Genomic DNA, 18,145 nt, shown 5'->3' on the forward strand with positions numbered 1-18,145 from the left:
CACCAGTGATGTCGAGGCACCGGAACCTTGACTTGAGGATGCCAAAGGTCCTCTCGACTATGCTGCGTGTCCTCCTATGTGCGTCATTGTAGGCACGCTCTGCAGCAGTACTCAGGTTGCCAAATGGTGTCATAATCCGTGGCTGGATGCCATACCCCTGATCAGCTGCAAGAGAAAATGAATGGGATCATGTTGATGTAGCTGGCCCTATTGAAATCACCTTTCATGGCAGTAGTTGTCTTGTGTTGTCTGTGACTCTTTTGTGTTATAATGTAGCATCCTAGGCTTGTAGGATGTACCATCTGCATTGTGTTGTTTCCTTGGCTAAACAAGTGTTTGTCTGCTAACCGGTTGTCAGCAGTATGTTTTGGGATTTGCAGTACAGTGTGCCCTCCCTAGCATTGTGACTTGTGATATAGGTGTCCGTGTGTCTTCACTGGGGGTGAGATGATAGTTCCATACACAGGTTAAAATTTACAGTGGTGGTAACACGTTCATATCAATGTACCCATGGACATCCCATACCTTTAGACTTATGCAATGGATTAATGTAAACGTCATTGAGACACTTACATTTTGCAAGGTGACATTTAGGCAACCCACTCCACACGTTGTGATCTTTGACGTCTTAACATTAGGCTGTACAGTAATTTCAGATGTGTGAAAGTTTCAATGGTGACTTAAGAAACATGGCTAGCGATGTCACGACCGCAGTGTGTTCCTGTTCACATTATGCTGTTGGGGTGTATGTGCTGTGTGTCCTAGAACTTGCTGTGCAGTGTGTATATAAGTAGGTTTTTGTACTTACCAACAAGTAGTCCCTTTCCATACCGTCCATCCTGGAAGTGTTCATTGATGGTGCAGTGACGGAAGATGAATGAGTCATGTACACTCCCGGATATTTAGCCACGATGTTGGTGATCAATCCCTGGTGATCGACAATGGCCTGCACGTTGATGGAATGTGTGTGCTTCCTGTTGCGGTATAGGTGTTCAGTTGCAGCAGGTGGCACAAGGCATACATGTGTGCAGTTGATTGCACCAAGGACATGTGGGAAGCCACTGATGAGGTAGAACCCCTGTTTTGTTTCCTGCTGCTTCTGCAGTTTGTTAGGGAAGCAGATGTGGCGGGGTGTCAGTCCAATGATGGCATCCAGTACTTTGGGCAAAAAGGCGGAGAATTATGGTTGTGATATTCCGGCAACCAGGGCACCAGTTGTTTGAAAAGAGCCACTTGCCAGCATATGAAGTACGGCAAGCAGCTTGGTTTCTGTTGGGATGGTGCAGGGTGTCAGCAAAGTGGGGGCCAACTGCGGTTCAATGTCGCGCAGCAGCTGCTGAATGGCCTGCCAGTTCAACCGGTACCTCTGGATGATGTTGTGTTCCCTGAGGCCCTGAAGGGTTGTTCTGGGGCAGAATATCCTCTCCTGCCTTCTGCGCTGCCTTTGGGGTCCCTGCTTGTGTTGTTGTAGCTGTAGCTGTGTTTGACCCATTTTAACGCCTGCCCTGACCCAGGTGTTAATTTTTGACGCAAATCGGGCTGTGCGTCTTTTTCCGGCTCAGCCTCCCGGCCGTGCGTCATTTTTGGCCGAAAGCATAAATACAACGCACGGCCGTTTAAGTCATTTTTTGGACGGGAACGCCTACCTTGCATATGATTAACGCAAGGTGGGTTGCTGCATCCAAAAAATGACGCACACGGTGGAATTTTCTCGTCCGCAGGCGTCAAAGTTTAAATACGGGCCAACGTTTGCGCTGAATGTGCGTCAAAATTTTTGACGCACATTTGCCGCAGACGGAGTATAAATATGCCCCCTGGTGTCTCAAGGCAAGGTTATGCAACATGCAGCATGCCACGATTATCTGGCACACCTTCTTGGGTGAGTAGCACAGGGATCCACCTGTCAGATGCAGGCACCGAATCCTGGCTTTCAGGAGGCTGAATGTCCTCTCAATTATTCTCCTTGTTCGCCCATGTGCCTCATTGTACCTTTCCTCTGCCCTTGTCCTGGGATTTCTCACTGGGGTCAGTAGCCATGAGAGGTTGGGATAACCAGAGTCACCTGCAGATATTAAGGGACAACTGTTAGCCACACACCAACCCTTAGGGACCACTCCATACCCATACACCAACATCTACTGGGTGGGAACCAGGGCTCACCTATTAGCCACACCCTGTGCCTCTGGAGTTGACCCATCACATATAGGATGATGCTATTCCTCAGGATAAAGGCATCATGCACAGACCCAGGATACTTTGCATTGACATGGGAGATGTACTGTTCCGCCAGGCACACTATCTGCACATTCATCAAGTGAAAGCTCTTTCGATTTCTGAAAACCTCTTCATTTCTCTTTGGGGTGGGGGGGACAAATGCAATATGTGTACCATCAATTGCCCTAGTAATGTTGGGGACATGTCCCGTTGCATAGAAGTCAGCTTTCACTGTGGCCAAATCCTCCACCTGGGGGAAAATGATGTAGCTGCGCATGTGTTTAATCAGGACAGACGATACTCTGGTCAGCACGTTTGAGAACATTGGCTGTGACATTCCTGCTGCCAAGTCCACTGTCACTTTCAAGGAGCCAGTTGCCAAGAAATGGAGCACAGATAGGACTTGCACAAGAGGGGGGTTCCCAGTGGGCTGACGGATAGCAGATATCAAGTCAGGCTCCAGTTCGGCTCACAGCTCTGTGATTGTGGCCCTGTCAAGTCTATAGATGAGGATGATGTGCCTGTCCTCCATTGTTGACAAGTCCACCAGCTGTCTGTACATGGGGGGATGTCTCCATCTCCTATTCATCCGCAGCGGTTTTAATCTAGGGGGCAAAACGGGGAGCAGCTGGTCAGTATTCCACATTTCCAAACACTACACTGCATTGCATGTTGTGACAGTAATAGTATGTTGTTGTATAGGCCCAAATGGTGCCTATGTGTACTGTGACGCACTTAGGTGCTATGGCCGCCCTCTCCCCCAGAAATGGTGTCCGCCTGTCCTGTTTGGAGGGACAGGTGGAAGTGAGGTAATTCTGCTGACGATGTGGGCCTTTGCGGGAGGCAGTAGAGTACCGCCCTGCGACACCTCATTGGTTGTCTATGGGCCCTATGGGTTATGGTGGCCAATGGTGATGTATATCGGGGGTGACGGTACGCACCACCACGGACATGACTGCTATTTTCTATCTGTTCACTCACTTGCTACCTGACCTTCAACAGGAGAGGACCTGCACTGCAAGTGCTGCTTTGACCTGTGGCTGGACTCAACCATGGCTCGTGTCACTGGGGAAAGGGCCCCTGCCTTCACCGCTGTGGAGATGGAGAGACTGGTGGATGGGGTCCTACCCAAGTACCGAATGCTGTATGGGCCTCCAGACCAACAGCATGCATGGAGTGGTGTGTATGAAGGCCTCATGTGGGGGGGGGTTGGTGGAAGGGTTCTGGGCATCGTGATGCATGCATGGTGGGCAATGTCTGTGTGTAAGGGAATGTGAGGGCCATGGTGCCAGGCCGGACGGTATGACTGATACTTTTTTCAGCGTATCTTTTTCTGCAGGTCAGCGCCTATCAGAAAAATGGTATATGGCGTGCCATCGCCAAGGACATGCGGACCCTGGGGTTCTACGGCAGGTGGAGCACCCACCATTGCAAACAGTGGGAGGACCTGAGACGCTGAGCAAGGAAGACGGCGGAGGCCCAGCGGGGGATGGCCTCCCAACGAGGAAGGGGTGGCCGTCAAACCCTGACCCCCCTGATGGCCCGCATACTGGTGGTGGACTATCCGGAGCTGGATGGGCGCTTGAGGGTATCGCAGCAGCCACAAGGGGGTGAGTACAGTTTCCAAATATACTACTTGCGCATGGTGGGGTGGTATCTGGGTGGGTGATGTGGGCCTGTGGGTGCCCCTAGGCCCAGCCGGACATTGCAGGGTAGGTCCCATGTTGGGCAGGGGCTGACGAACACCGCCTCCAACCAAGTTAGTTAGCATCCACTACTGGGCAGGGGTCTGTGGTTCTCAGGTATGCTGCTATTGGTTATAGATATTCCTGTCCATGGGCTGGTGACTAGCATAGTGACTGGTAGTGCATTGCCTAGTGTGTAGGGCTGTTCCCTGTGTGTGTGTGTCGTGTACACCAACATGGTGTTGTTGCTGCCATTGACCAAGTGTATCCTTTGTCTCTTTCCTCCCTTTATGTTTTTTCACCCTGTCCTTATGTGCATTAGCATCAACTGGCAGAGGAGCAGAGGCCCCGGCGATGGAGGGAGCTGCATCCCACAGGGCCCATGAGGCCGAATTCACCGACGGTGAGGGCACCAGTGGGACGGAGGGCAAGGAGAGCACCACAGCGGAGACAGGAGGGGACAGTTCGGACAGTGATACCTCCCCCGATGGAAGCTCCCTGCTAGTGGCGGACACCTCTGTGCCCACCCCAACTACAGGTAAAGCCGCCACCTTCATACCAGCACCACCCTTCCAAAAGCCCCTCAGCGAGTTTCCCATACCCGCTCACCCAGGAGGGTGGGCATCTCCTTTGCCCCAGACACCTCAGGCCCTGCCCCAGTTAGCCCTGCTGCCTGAGTGAGGAGGCTATTGACCTCCTGCGATCCATCTCTGTTGGGCAGTCAACCATAGTGAATGCCATCCAGGGGCTGGCAGGCCATTTGCAACAAACAAATGCATTCCTGGAGGGCATTCACTCTGGCATGGCAGCCCAACAGAGATCAATCCAGGCTCTGGCCTCCTCCCTGATGGCAGCAATTGTCCCTGTCTCTAGCCTCCCCCCTCCAACTTCCTCTGCCCAGTCCCATTCCCTTCAACCCTAACCTATCCCAAGCACACATTCAGCCCAGCATGCACCCAAGCCAACACAGAGGAGTGGCTCAGGCAAACACAAGCACCACACATCATTCCACAGACACTCACACAAATACCATCCAGATTCAGACATAACAATACCCACTGCCTCCACTGTGTCCTCCTCCTCCTCATCGTCCACCACCCTCCCAGTAGCGTCTCCACTCACAACTGCATGCACTACATTCTCATCCACTACCCCATCACCATCACGCCTATTACTGCACACCCCTCACTGGCAGTCACCACCCCCACATCCATGCACACATCCCCTGTATCCTCTCCCACTGTGTCTGTGCCCCCCCTCCTAAGGTACACAAACGCAAGCACTCAGACACCCAACAGCCATCCACCTCACAACAGCATCCAGCCCATGCACCTGCATCCAAACACAGCAGGCAGACACCTCTAACAACCACCCCCTCTTCCTCCACTCCCAAACATTCACCCTCTTCCCAGCCCCAGTATGCCGAAGAAGCTTTTCCTCTCCGCCGTTGACCTCTTCCCTACCCCTCCCCCCTGTCCTTCACATCGGGTCTGGGTGGTCAGAACCCAGGCTTGCTCCTCAGCCACCCATTCCAGGGCCACAGTAGGGTCGGCAGCTACTGCAGGTGGGAGAGGATCCAGGGAACCAACCATCAGCACTGACAGTGTGCCTGCACCAGCTGCCAAGGGGAAGGACAAGGAGGCACAACCAGCTGCCAAGGGGAAGGGCATGGAGGCACCACCAGCTGCCAAGGGGAAGGGCAAAGGGACTGCACCTGCAGGCAAGATGGACAGGAGGCCTGGTGCTGGGACTGATTCTGAGCCCCCACCACCAACCATGGCAGTTCAGCCATCCGAGGCTGCAGGGGAAAGGCCGTAGCCTCCCCCACCACTGCCTGCACCGCCACCAGCACCACTGCCAGCAGCAGCCCCAGTGGGCAGCCTTCCAGGGCTGCAGGGGAAGGAATGGAGCCTCCCCCCACCCCTGCCCGCACTGCCACCAGCACCACTGCCAGCAGCATCAGCCCCAGTGAGCAGCCGTCCGAGGCTACAGGGGAAGGGCCGGAGCCTCCCCCCACCACTGCCAGCCCGCGACACCAGCACCCTCACTGCCACCTCTGAGCAGCTGTTGTGTAGTCCTTCCTCCATGGGCAGTAGTGCGTGCTGGACCCTGCAAATCCTGTGAGTCTGACACCCAGGTGAGAGACTGTGATCTTGCACTCCCTAAGATCTGCATCACAGGGCACAAGGCCGCCTCCAGAACCAGTGGAAGAAGCCTTCCACTTACCCCCTCCTTGCCAGGATGAAGCACACAGGGCACAAGGCCCCCTCCAGAACCAGTGGAGAAGCCATCCACTCACCCCCTCCTTGCCAGAATGAAGCACACAGAGCACAAGGCTCCCTCCAGAACCAGTGGAAGAAACCATCCACTCACCCCCTCCTTGCCAGGATGAAGCACACAGGGCACAAGGCCCCCTCCAGAACCAGTGGAGAAGCCACCCACTCACTCACTCCTAGCCAGGATGAAGCACACAGGGCACAAGGCCCCCTCGAGAACCAGTGGAGAAGCCACCAACTCACCCCCTTCCTGCTAGGATAAAGCACACAGGGCACAAGGCCCCCACCCCCTCCTTACCAGGATGAAGCACACAGGGCACAATGCCCCCTCCAGAACCAGTGGAGAGGCCTCCCACTCACCCCCTCCTTGCCAGGATGAAGCACACAAGGCACCCTCCAGAACCAGTGGAGAAACCATCCACTCACCCCCTCCTTGCCAGGATGAAACACACAGGGCACAAGGCCCCCTCCAGAACCAGTGGAGAAGCCATCCACTCAACCCTCCTTGCCAGGATGAAGCACACAGGGCACAAGGCTCCCTCCAGAACCAGTGGAAGAAACCATCCACTCACCCCCTCCTTGCCAGAATGAAGCACACACTGCACAAGGCCCCCTCCAGAACCAGTGGAGAAGCCACCCACTCACCCCCTCCTTGCCAGGATGAAGCACACAGGGCACAAGGCCCCCTCCAGAACCAGTGGAGAAGCCACCCACTCACTCCCTCCTTGCCAGAATGAAGCACACAGGGCACATGTCCCCCACCCCCTCCTTACCAGGATGAAGCACACAGGGCACAATGCCCCCTCCAGAACCAGTGGAGAGGCCGCCCACTCACCCCCTCCTTGCCAGGATGAAGCACAAAGGGCACAAGGCCCCCTCCAGAACCAGTGGAGAAGCCATCCACTTGCCTCCTCCTTGCCAGGATGAAGCATACAGGACACAAGGCCCCCTCCAGAACCAGTGGAAGAAGCCATCCACTTACCCCCTCTTTGCGAGGATGAAGCACACAGGGCACAAGGCCCCCTCCAGAACCAGTGGAGAAGCCATCCACTCACCGCCTACTTGCCAGAATGAAGCACACCATGCACAAGGCTCCTTCCAGAACCAGTGGAAGAAACTATCCACTCACCCCCTCCTTGCCAGGATGAAGCACTCAGGGCACAGGGCCCCCTCCAGAACCAGTGGAAAAAGCCACCCTCTCACCCCTCCTTGCCAGGTTGAAGCACATAGGGCATAAGGCCCCCTACAGAACCAGTGGAGAAGCCATCCACTTGAGAGACTGTGGCTTTGCACTCCCAAGGGCCAAGCAGTGGCCAAACCACCCACTTGAGAGACTGTGGCTTTGCACTCCCCAGGACCAAGCAGTGGGCAAAGCACCCACTTGAAAGACTGTGGCTTTGCACTCCCCAGGACCAAGCAGTGGGCAAACCACCCACTTGAGAGACGGTGGCCTTGCACTCCCTAGGACAGAGTAATGGGCATGTAGCCCCCTCCAGGACCAGTGGTGTTGGACCATCTTCCGGCAGAGGTACCCCCCATTCCCTGACCCCTGAGGTGCCTGTGTATTTTCGATCTGACACCCCTGCAGTGTTCTCTCCGTGTTGTTGCATGAGTCAAGTGGGGCCTTGGCCTATGTGATGTGGCCCTGTGGCCCACGGACATTGAGGACTGGGCAGTGTCCCTCCCTTTGTATATATGTATATACTGTTTTGATTTTGAATCACGAATTTCTAGTATTGTATCTTATTACACTTACTTTAATCAATTCCTTTTGTCCTTGCATTATTCCTGAGGGGTACGGGGTGCATATGTAATGTAATATCTGTTTGTGTGTATGGTGTTGTGGATGGGGATAGGGGTGGGGGTGTTGCATGTTGCGTGTGTGTGTGTCACTCTCTTTTTCCTCCCCCCTCCCTTGTGTGCTATACAGCAGTACTCACTGTGGTTGTCTTCGCCGGCATTGATGTTTGTAGTGAATGAGGAGGTATACAATCATGGGAAATATGTGCAAGTTGGGCTCCAATGCGTCGTGGTTCTTCCTTGAGTATCCAGCGGTGAGTCCTTTGCCTTCTGTGTTCTGTTTCCGCTGTGCTTTTGATGTTGTTGGTACCGCCCTGGAAAAGGTGGTGGATAGGCCTGTTGTAATAGTGTGGGTGGTACATTGTCTTCCGCCTGGCTGTTGCCGGTTACCGCCACAGTGCTTGTTGCTACCGCCGTGGCGGTTGGTGTGTAAAAGTTGCTGTCGGTGTGGGCGGTTTCTGCCATGGTCATAAATCCATTTTTTTTACCGCCGGCCTATTGGCGATATTACTGTCGCTTTATCACCGACCGCCAGGGTTGTAATGAGGGCCTATGTGATTTTGAAGAATCTGCAAGTTGACTGGCTGTAGGACCCATGATTTCAATCACTCTGACAGTGTGAGCCTGGGGGCCTGTCTAACCTTTGAGAGGGCTGATGGCCGTGTTGATCCCTTAACTCTAACAAAGCCCTGCGTGCACCTGCTATTTTGTGTGGCTGCTGATGTTAGTCAGGAAATCGGAGTGGATGCAGTGCCAATACATACACTGTGCAGAAGGTTGCATCACACAGCTTCTGCCCCCGATAGGGGCACTTCTGGGGATTCTACTGAAGCTAACGCTGAAGCTACGGTCCCGCTCTCATGAGTGAGCTGACAGTGAACATCCATGCATGGCTATCATGTTTGGAAGTCTGCAATTAAGACTCTTAGCTACCAGCTAAACAAGGCCATTCATCCCCTAGCCTCTGCTGTCCTTCCTAGCCTCTGCTGACAGCGTAATGTAAAGATCATAAAGTAAATAAATGCTAACATAGAGAAAGAATGCAGCCATTTCTCTGACAGCTGTTTCACTTCATTTGTTTGCCAGTTTGTTTCCTCTTATTGTGAAGTGTTTTCCTTTCTTTGCTGCTGCTGTTTTTCCTCCAAAATGTGTAACATTCTGCCTTTTTCAATATTTCCTAACTAAATCCAAGTCTTATAATAAAGGACTTTTAGTGCTCTGTTAGCTCTCTGATGCCCGATGCCCCCTACACCGGCAACGCCCTCAACCTCGAAACTACAGCACATCCTAAATGCCTCTGCCAGACTCATCCTGGACATTCCCCCGCTGCGAACACATCTCCAATCACCTACGAGACCTCCATAGTCTTCATATCGAGAAAATAATTAACTTCAAACTCCTCGTACAGGCATCCAAGGCCCTCCACGACCTAGGACCTGCCTACCTAAACTACTGCATCACCTTCTACTCCCCCATCAGACTTCTCCGCTCTGCTCAACAAGCACTAGCCACCGTGATGGAAGATCCTTCACCTACATCGCGGCAAAGAGCTGGAACACCCTGCCTCTGCACCTCAGGCAGTCATCATGGCTGCATCAGTTCAGAAATGACCTTAAAACGTGGCTCTTCAGCTGAAGCTGGAAGGACAAACCCACTCAGCACCCTGAGACCCTTACAGGTGAGTAGCTGCGCTCTATACATTCTGATTTGATTTTGGTTTATTTGATTTTATGCTGCCTTATTACTATTCAAATTAGAACATGCCCACTTTCGAAGCTAATAGACAATGAGGAGAGGTAGCTAAGGAAGAGGATATATGTGTCATTGTCATGGTCCTCTGTGTTTAAGTGTTGTAAGAATAAAAGGAGGTGGGGAGTGATGTAATAGGTGATTGCTGTCAAAAAGTGAAATATTGCCCTATTTCGTTTGCTAAATACTTTTGTTCAACACCAAATCATAAGCTAAAAGCTCAACCTAATGATGCAGTAAGCAACCCTAAATTAGCTGCTTTTAAAACTAGTACTCGAGTTTGTTTGTACAGCCCCTCGGATGCAAGATTGGAAACCTTATTTTGAAACCTGAGCCACCTAAAAAGGCGTGTGCAGGAAAACCCTCGAGACCAAAACTAATAGGTATGTACTAGGAACCTCAAGATATATGAAGTCCATCCTACCTGGGTCAGAATTTATTTGAAAATACTTTTATGAGGTAGTATTTTCGCTATTTTCCCGGAGTCCTCTAACCTATCAGGACCCCTTACAACACGCGAATATGCATTGCATTGTGGCAGAGAATTAAAACGTTTTGCAACTTTAGCAATTCTGAAGCACACTAAGAAAGACCTTGTTCAAGGCGCCAAATGCTGCATGCATGGAACTTGGTACTCTGCAAATCAAATACGTTCCATTTTGAAAGCCTGGTACTCTGACCGTGTATAACAACCCCTCAAAACTTTTGTGGCCCTCTGTTTCCTGTACATGTATTATCTTGTCAAGAAAACAGTGCATAACGAACAAATGGATAATGCGAAAACCTCTATTTTGTTTTTGCCTGTTGAATCGCGCTGTTTCAATTAGTTAGAATGGTGGCAGATTAATGGCCTCTTTCACCTTATCCCCTGTGATAGGCCTCCAGCTATCCACAGAGACGCCTCAGTGCTATGAAGCAGTACCGGGCCAAGGATCAGTTGATGCTCAGAAGCCAGACGTTATGTCCTACAGAGATATAAGTAGTAATTGACAAAGGCTTCAGTTTTACCAAAACTAAAAATTGTATCATTGTGTCAAACCCAGTTAAGGAATGTCAAGGAAATTAGTTTCTATGAAATTTTTAAGATCGATCAGGGCTGATAATGTTTCTAAACACAGAAGGAAGTTTATTGCAGGTCGTCCAACCTAGTTACGTCATTCTTATATCCTAGGCAAAGGCAAGAAAAATGGATGCAGCACCGAGATTAGCATCTGCAGAACTTCGCAGTTTGTAGAAATTCGCAGATGAAGCCCAGACTCTGAAACTGAATCCTGGCTTTGATGGCTAGCCAGAGTAAGGATTGCAGGGTAGGGAAAATAATGTATAATTGAGTCATATCTGCTGTGTCAAGTGAAGAAGAATTCTCAAGTGAAGAAGAATTCTGGACCCATTTAATAATTCAATTTATATTTTTTTAATTAATATGTTGCTACCTGCCCCCTCAGAGACTAGATTTACTGCATGATTTTGGACAAGATTATTTCATTTTTGCTCATGCTGAAGTGACTTCAGTTTGATTGCTAGTTTGGTCTTTCTGCGATGAGTTACGTTTTATATTTAGCCTTAATGAACCATACATTCGCCCTATAGTAGCTGTTTACTCACTTCCTAAATGGAAGGGCAGTGCATGCCCTCTGTAACATTGCTTTGACAACAATGGACCATAGCAGTCGTTATGGCCTTCCTGAGAACAGGGTCACAGGGCAGGCTCATGGTCTAAACACCAGGTCTGACAGAGTCGCAGGCTCTAATATTGTGGAGACTAGAGCACGATCACAAAGTCTTCTGCTCTTGATCTTAGATGAAATCGTGTTGTTCAGAGTTTCCTGGCTGACTAATTAGTAATGTGAGGAAGAAAACTCACTTTAGAAATTTCTCCCATAGCCAGTGAAGTTGTAGGACAAACACCACATTAAAGTCACCACCCAGGATCTGTCTTCCCTCTGAGACTGCATAGATCTTCAGAAAGATGGATGCAAGCAGACGGAAGAATCCAGAGACAAGAAGATCCACTGAAGAGAACAATAAGAGGAAAATAGCACCAGGCAGATCAACCGTCCTCCTTATGTAGGGAGGAGATGTCAAACAAGAAATTACAAAGGCATGAAGAGCCTTTACTTCATTTAGGATTAAGAAAATAGCCTGTACACCAGTACTTTCATCGACCTTACCCCAAAGGGAACTTAGGCTAGGTGTACAAGGAAATCCCCTACAAAAATCGAAATTCAGATACTGTTAATTGGCTGTTCAACCCATGGTATTGCCCCTCCCACCTGCCAGCGACACACAATCCAAATACTTCAGCACGAATGATAATTGCAGTGCGCCGTACTCCATGCCTTCAAAACAATGTTGCTCTTCGGAATCGAAGAATGCAACTGACAAACTTTGGCCACCAAGCAACCGCTCATAGCCAGAACACAGACAGACTGCGGCAGCTCAAACAACGGTAGTCTATCTAGAGGCTTGGTTGAGACTGGCCCCAGCCCTCAACCCTACTCCAGCCCTATCCTGTGACAGTTCTCATAAACTCCTTAAGTGAGGTGCGCTGAAGCAATTTTGATCTCCTATGAGAAGAGAATTAAATATCTCCACAACCTGTGGAAGTATGACTGCAATAACACTGTGGCTATGTCAGAACCTTGGCTTGAAAGCACACTGCATATGTGTATTTGGCAGCAGTTGGGGTAGGTTGTATCGATGGGTTACTATGATGAAGCATTGTTTCTGTTTGTAACTTTACACCACTGTCCTCACCATCCCTAACCCAGCTTTCTCCCATTTACTGAACTGATAAAGGTGCGGTTGCCTGGTTACCAGACCCTCTTAACTCCTTTATCTATGAAGGATTGATTGAGTTCCCCCAATTTCCATTGTTCCTTCTGTTCTCGGGCATGGGTGCTATATGTGTAGGATGTTTACACAATACAGTATTTTAAGGAAGGGACTAGACTGCTATCCCTGGTGTGTTGGATGCTAGGGGCCTAACCCATCACAACAATCAAACTCTATGAAAAAACACAAATAAATAATTCCAGTCTTAATCAGTAGATCATGTTTGGAACATGAACGTTTGCAGAAGACATTCACTTCTTTTCACATGTATATTTAGTCATTGTCTCTCTCATATATTCAGTCATTGATTCACTCATATTCTGTCACGTTTTTACTCGTACATTGGGGTACTGATTTCACTCATGCATTCAGACATCTGTAATCTCCCCCTGTGTTTGACTCTTTCAGACTGTGGTCATCTATCAAAACACAGCCCCGAGTCCAGCACATCAGCCTAATCCTGACGTAAGTGCATCCCTGACATCCCAGCCCGCCCTCAGCGAGATCCTGTCGCCGTAAGAAGAGAGAGCTGAGCCCTGTTCTGACGGTTTTAATTGCAAGCAATGAACGCAGGATATGAAAAGAAAGAATTTCCCCAAAACTTCAATTTATGGAACTGTTTTGAACCTTCTCTGTAATCCACGTGCCATATCAGTTTTGAAAGCTGTGACGTTTGAGATACTCATATGTTCTTATAATTGAACTCCTTTCAACAGGTATAGTTCTATTTTCCATACCACATTAACGTAGATCATTCCTAAAACGGTTGAAAGTGTAAACTTAAATGCTTTTTTCAACATTACAATAAATCAACATAAATGATGGTTTGCATTAGGTTCAGAGGTCAGTTGCTGGTAGGATTGGAGGAAGTATGGCATTGCTTTTATCATTTTTAAGGTTAGCTACTGGCACATAATCAAGAGCACGCAATTTAACCACAGAATACACACAACATCTGTGGCACGGTATTATGCATTCCTAACTTGACACTTCCTTGCACAAATAGTTTCAGTTGCCCTCCTCCTTAAAATAATATCTTATTGAAAACCTTTAAAATTTGCGAATCTGATAAAGCAATTGCTCCTATGATGACATTGTACTAGAGATTACATTCTGTCCAAATTATCGTCCTGCCATAATATTCTGAGAAAAGACTAAAATATTGAGAAGGTAAATTAATATAGCCATGTATAAATGTACTACCTTACCTTCTAAAATGTCAGTATGATATTTGGAGATGACATTCTGGTGTAATGCCTTCACCTCATCAGTTGTTGGTTGAGACTGGCAAGTTTTAAGGTCATGAACGAAAATACCAAACTGGTGGTTTGAAAGAAGATTCTCTCGTTTACTGGGAGACAAAGTAGGTGTCTTCTGGCTTCCAGGTTATGGCGTTCTTTCTTCATTGTGTGCACTAGTTGGTCTGTAGTTGTTTTTGACAGTTTCAGTCTAGACATATTGGGTGTCATAAGACCAGAATAAAGAGATTCGACCGGATCCAGCCAAGCGTTAAGGTTTACCCCAACCAGTAAGCAGAAGTGCGCAGAGGCAGAATTTTCTCCACATGCTGGTGATGAAGAAAGCAGCTGGCTGCTAATGACCACACTGAGATGATGCTGGATAGTCATGTCAATGTGAAATATATCATCTGATTAGGGCTGACCTAAAGCCTCACACTTCAGGATAGTTTCAAACAGTGATGGTGTGGAAATATTAAATAGTGCATGTGACAGTGGGGATCGCTAGGGTACAATGCAAACAGAGAAACTCTCTCGATGATGAATGTGCAGTGTTCATGGTAAATCTGGAGATGTGTGCTCTGAGGGAAGACTTCACTCAGGCAGCTATTTCTGTTGTTGTTTAGTTTGTATATCCACAGTTACATCTACATCTCACAGTGCACACCTCACAAGGGGAAGGCTAGCCTCCCTAATCAACCTTTTATCTCCACCTTCCCTAAATGGCATCCCTAGAATACACAGAGCCAATGGGATACAAGCTGCATCACTGGTTAGATGCAGAGCCAGGAAGGTGCTAAGAATAAATGAAGAAGATACTGACGTAGGCAGGACACTAGGACACTGGTCACAACACTTTTGTCCTGAAGAAAAGTGACATCGCATTTTAAAGAATGGGAGGCTGCACTTGCCATCTTCAGCAGGAACAAAAATGCTGAGACTCTCATAAAGCTTTTAAGATTTCACAGTATTGGACATGCAAAAGATGAGAATGACTCATAGGTTTTTGAACATTAAGACATCTCCAGATAGTTCTGTAGCTTTCCTTAAAAAAATCGCAGAATGTTTATATTGCCTCATGCAAAGTTGATTTACAAATTCCTTGAAAGGCCCAGTTGGTCGGAGGGGAGAGAACCAAACAGCGCTGAACTCTCAGCAACATTTCACATTATATCAACATATATCTCCTTCGCTCCCACAAAGCATACTAATAAGTTCTACACCTCGTCACACTGATCAGTCGTTTTGGAGTGAATCTCCAAAAACATCCCATCAAATACTCTGTGCACCTTCTCACATTGTATCATGTGATTAACCTTTTCTGCAGCTAGAAAAGAAGGGGCACGGCCGCAATTTGTTGTCCTTGTGCCTTTTTGCCAAAAGTCATAGAAATGGCTACAGCACTACATTTGTTTACAAATAACTGCTTGCGAATTGTTGTCTGGGTTAGTGTGCCTATTTCCCATGATGGTGCAGTATGCGGTACTGTTCCAGGACCTTTGCCATGCCTAAACCACTGATGCCTAGATGCCTCTTTCTTGTGGGGCCTCTGATCATCTTGACTTACAATACAGTCATTGCAAATATACTGCACAACAGCAGGCCTGACACAAATAGAGGCTTTATTGTCGTTAGAAAAAGTTGTGCGCCAAAATCATCCACTTACCCTTAAAACCTATGCTACGGATCATTCACATATAAAAAAGTAACAGGGTAGGAACTCTTCATTGCATAAAGGCAAGTCTTGTTCGCTCAAACCTTTGCTAGTGCATTTGTCACCAAAGGCAAAAGATCTAATGAAAAGTACATTTTGGTAGGGGATGGTGATATACTTGCATCTTACTTTGAGGAAGTGTCTGAAATAATTTCTGCTTTGGAAATCTGATGCTCCAAACATAGAGTCCTAACAGAGAATCGTCTTACTTGACATCTGGGGTGTAACCCGGGCACCTACAGCCCCTGCAATATATTGGAGCCCCAGCCCTTTGAGAAGCCCCTCTTTCACCCCAAGGCCTATGAATATCTGTGAGGTATTGAAGCGTCAGGGGCCCCTCACCACATTCGTCAGTGAGGCCCCGTCATTTTGTGTTCCGCCACTGCTTGAAACCATATGGTGTCATCCTTGCTGTAAAAAATGGGACACGTGTGACACTGCAACATGGCATTGTCCTGGAAACATTAGAGCCCTATCTAGTTCACGGATACAATGGGTGGCAATGGAGCTCAAAAGTTTGTAGCAGACTACTTTAAAATCATTTTCAGCTTCAAAAATCAAATAATAAACTGTGATAAAACAAAAAAAAAATCCCTCATGCAGAAAACTTTTCGAAACAATTGCCAGAAGTGCTACAGCCATCAGAACATGAGCCTGATTTAGTAATCTAAATGTTTTCCTTTCTTGGAAAGAACAGGTTAGCATAATATGAAAACTATATGAAAAGTCATATAAGTTAAATATAGAGTCTGCAGTGAACTAGTAGCATTGTAACTAAACCTCTAAACTTCATAGTGGGATGAAGACGCCTTCTAGCAGAACAGCTTAAACAAACAGTGCAGTCAGATAACCAACTAGGATTAGCTTGGACTAGATGCGTCACCCCTGTCCTCAGAGTGGTGTGCCCCACTACAGCGATCTCAAGCCATCAGAAGCCCCTGACAAAGCTGCACAGACTAACTACTGCAGGTTCAGCTATTAGCTTTCTGAGGACTTCAGGTTACAAATAGCTACCATCAAATCTCTACTTCTCCCCATTGCCATTGTGCCTTGCATTAATGAGCACATTTCTTGTTTCTTTCTTAGATTGTGTTGATGCCTGTCAATCATTCCTTTTGTGTTATTGCACATTGATGCCAATCAATGCTGGCTGGAGTACAGTCTTGCACTGCTGGTATTTTCGGGACATGGGCTTTGGTCTCAAGGATGATCACAGGGCTCAGAATTAAGATCTTTGGCACTCCAGCTCCTTGGTGGGGTTGAGTTCATGCACATGTTCCGAAAGTCTACAAGAAGGAAACCTTTCTGCATTTGTGGTCTGTAGGGTCACTGCCAGCTCAGGAACCTGATGTGCTCTCCCACTGACATATTTCTCACAAGGGTATGGTGATTCCTTGTAGGAATATCCGGTACCTTGGTGATACCCCAATCACTGGGTGTCTTTTCATAGTCCATGTGACTAATCCAAAAATTGCAGATCGTGGGCTGGATGGGTCTTTTCTCTGGATCTTCACTCCTCCTCTAAGGACTCTCTAGGTTTCTTCATGTCCTCCTCTGCTGTCTCTTCAGTTATGGCCTGTGCTGACCAATGCTCAGTGCTCATGGAGGATTTATGTGCGGGTGGCTCAAGGTTGGCACCAGTGGTGATCCTGGTCAAACTTCTCAGATAGATTGAGTCAGTACTACAGTTGACAATTTTCCATTTTCTACTTTTGAAGTTCTTTGATGCCACTCAGGTGTCATGTATTTGATGACCCTTTCAGTGTGGCAAGGATCCAATAACTCAAAGCCACATAAGGGGCACTATAGACGAAACAATATGCGTGGTCCTGAAATGTAACACTCAGTACACATCAAAAGAAATATGTGGAAGGATAGGACGTCCATTAAGAAATCCTTTCAGGGATTTGCCAATGCCACCTTAAGGTGCAGGGACGTCTCAGTTTGCCTTTCAGGTCATCCCATGAACAGTGCTGTTCAGTGCTGGGTCAGAGGGAGAACTTGTAGGAATCTCACCCTAAAAATGTCTGTTGGCCTGCAGGAACCCGCACGCCTCCAAAGTCTAATGAATTAAAAAAAAAAAGTGTGTGTAGTGTCATATTTTATACGGCAATCCAAGTCTTGGAGGAACATTTTACTGGCAAACTATTTGTCTAAAAACGTTTTAGAGATTCAAAATTATTTTTTTATTATCTCAACTCGATAAAATGAACATCGATGAGATGAGTAATTATAGCTCTCACTGACAGTGCCTAGATACAACCTTGTTTGTAAAATACAAATGTTATTACTATTTTGTGATTGTCTTGAAATCGATCAGTTACAGTTTTACTTACCGCATCTGTTCTATGTGAATTTATTTTGCTAATTTGGATACAGGTGGACATCTACATTTCTTGTGTTATATCAGAATAAAATATTTTAAATAAAAATGTCTTTGTCTAGCTGCATTTGTAGTTATATACGTATGCATCTGTGAGTTAGTGTGTACGTTGATTTTAAGAGCATATAAGGAAAATCAAGGCAGCATTAGCGGGGGAAACAAGGCCCCAGAAATATATGGGTCACCTCAGCTGCCATAGCAGTATATTTTCCAAAACCAAATACTTAAATTGTCCCTTCTTCTAGGTTGAG

The 18,145-nt window shown here is 47.7% G+C and overlaps 1 protein-coding gene across 1 annotated transcript in view; it reads left to right on the forward strand.

Moving 5' to 3' along the window:
* LOC138304316 (membrane-spanning 4-domains subfamily A member 4D-like) overlaps positions 1–17,943 on the forward strand; it is a 301,440-nt gene extending 283,497 nt beyond the window's left edge. Inside the window, exon 7 of the mRNA XM_069244273.1 lies at positions 12,968–17,943. Coding sequence (XP_069100374.1) covers positions 12,968–13,078 — 111 coding nt within the window. The 3' untranslated portion in view covers positions 13,079–17,943. The remainder of the gene's footprint in view (positions 1–12,967) is intronic.
* The last annotated feature ends 202 nt before the right edge of the window (positions 17,944–18,145 follow it).

This window comes from Pleurodeles waltl, chromosome 7 (assembly GCF_031143425.1).
Source record: "Pleurodeles waltl isolate 20211129_DDA chromosome 7, aPleWal1.hap1.20221129, whole genome shotgun sequence".
Taxonomy (NCBI): Eukaryota; Metazoa; Chordata; class Amphibia; order Caudata; family Salamandridae; genus Pleurodeles; species Pleurodeles waltl.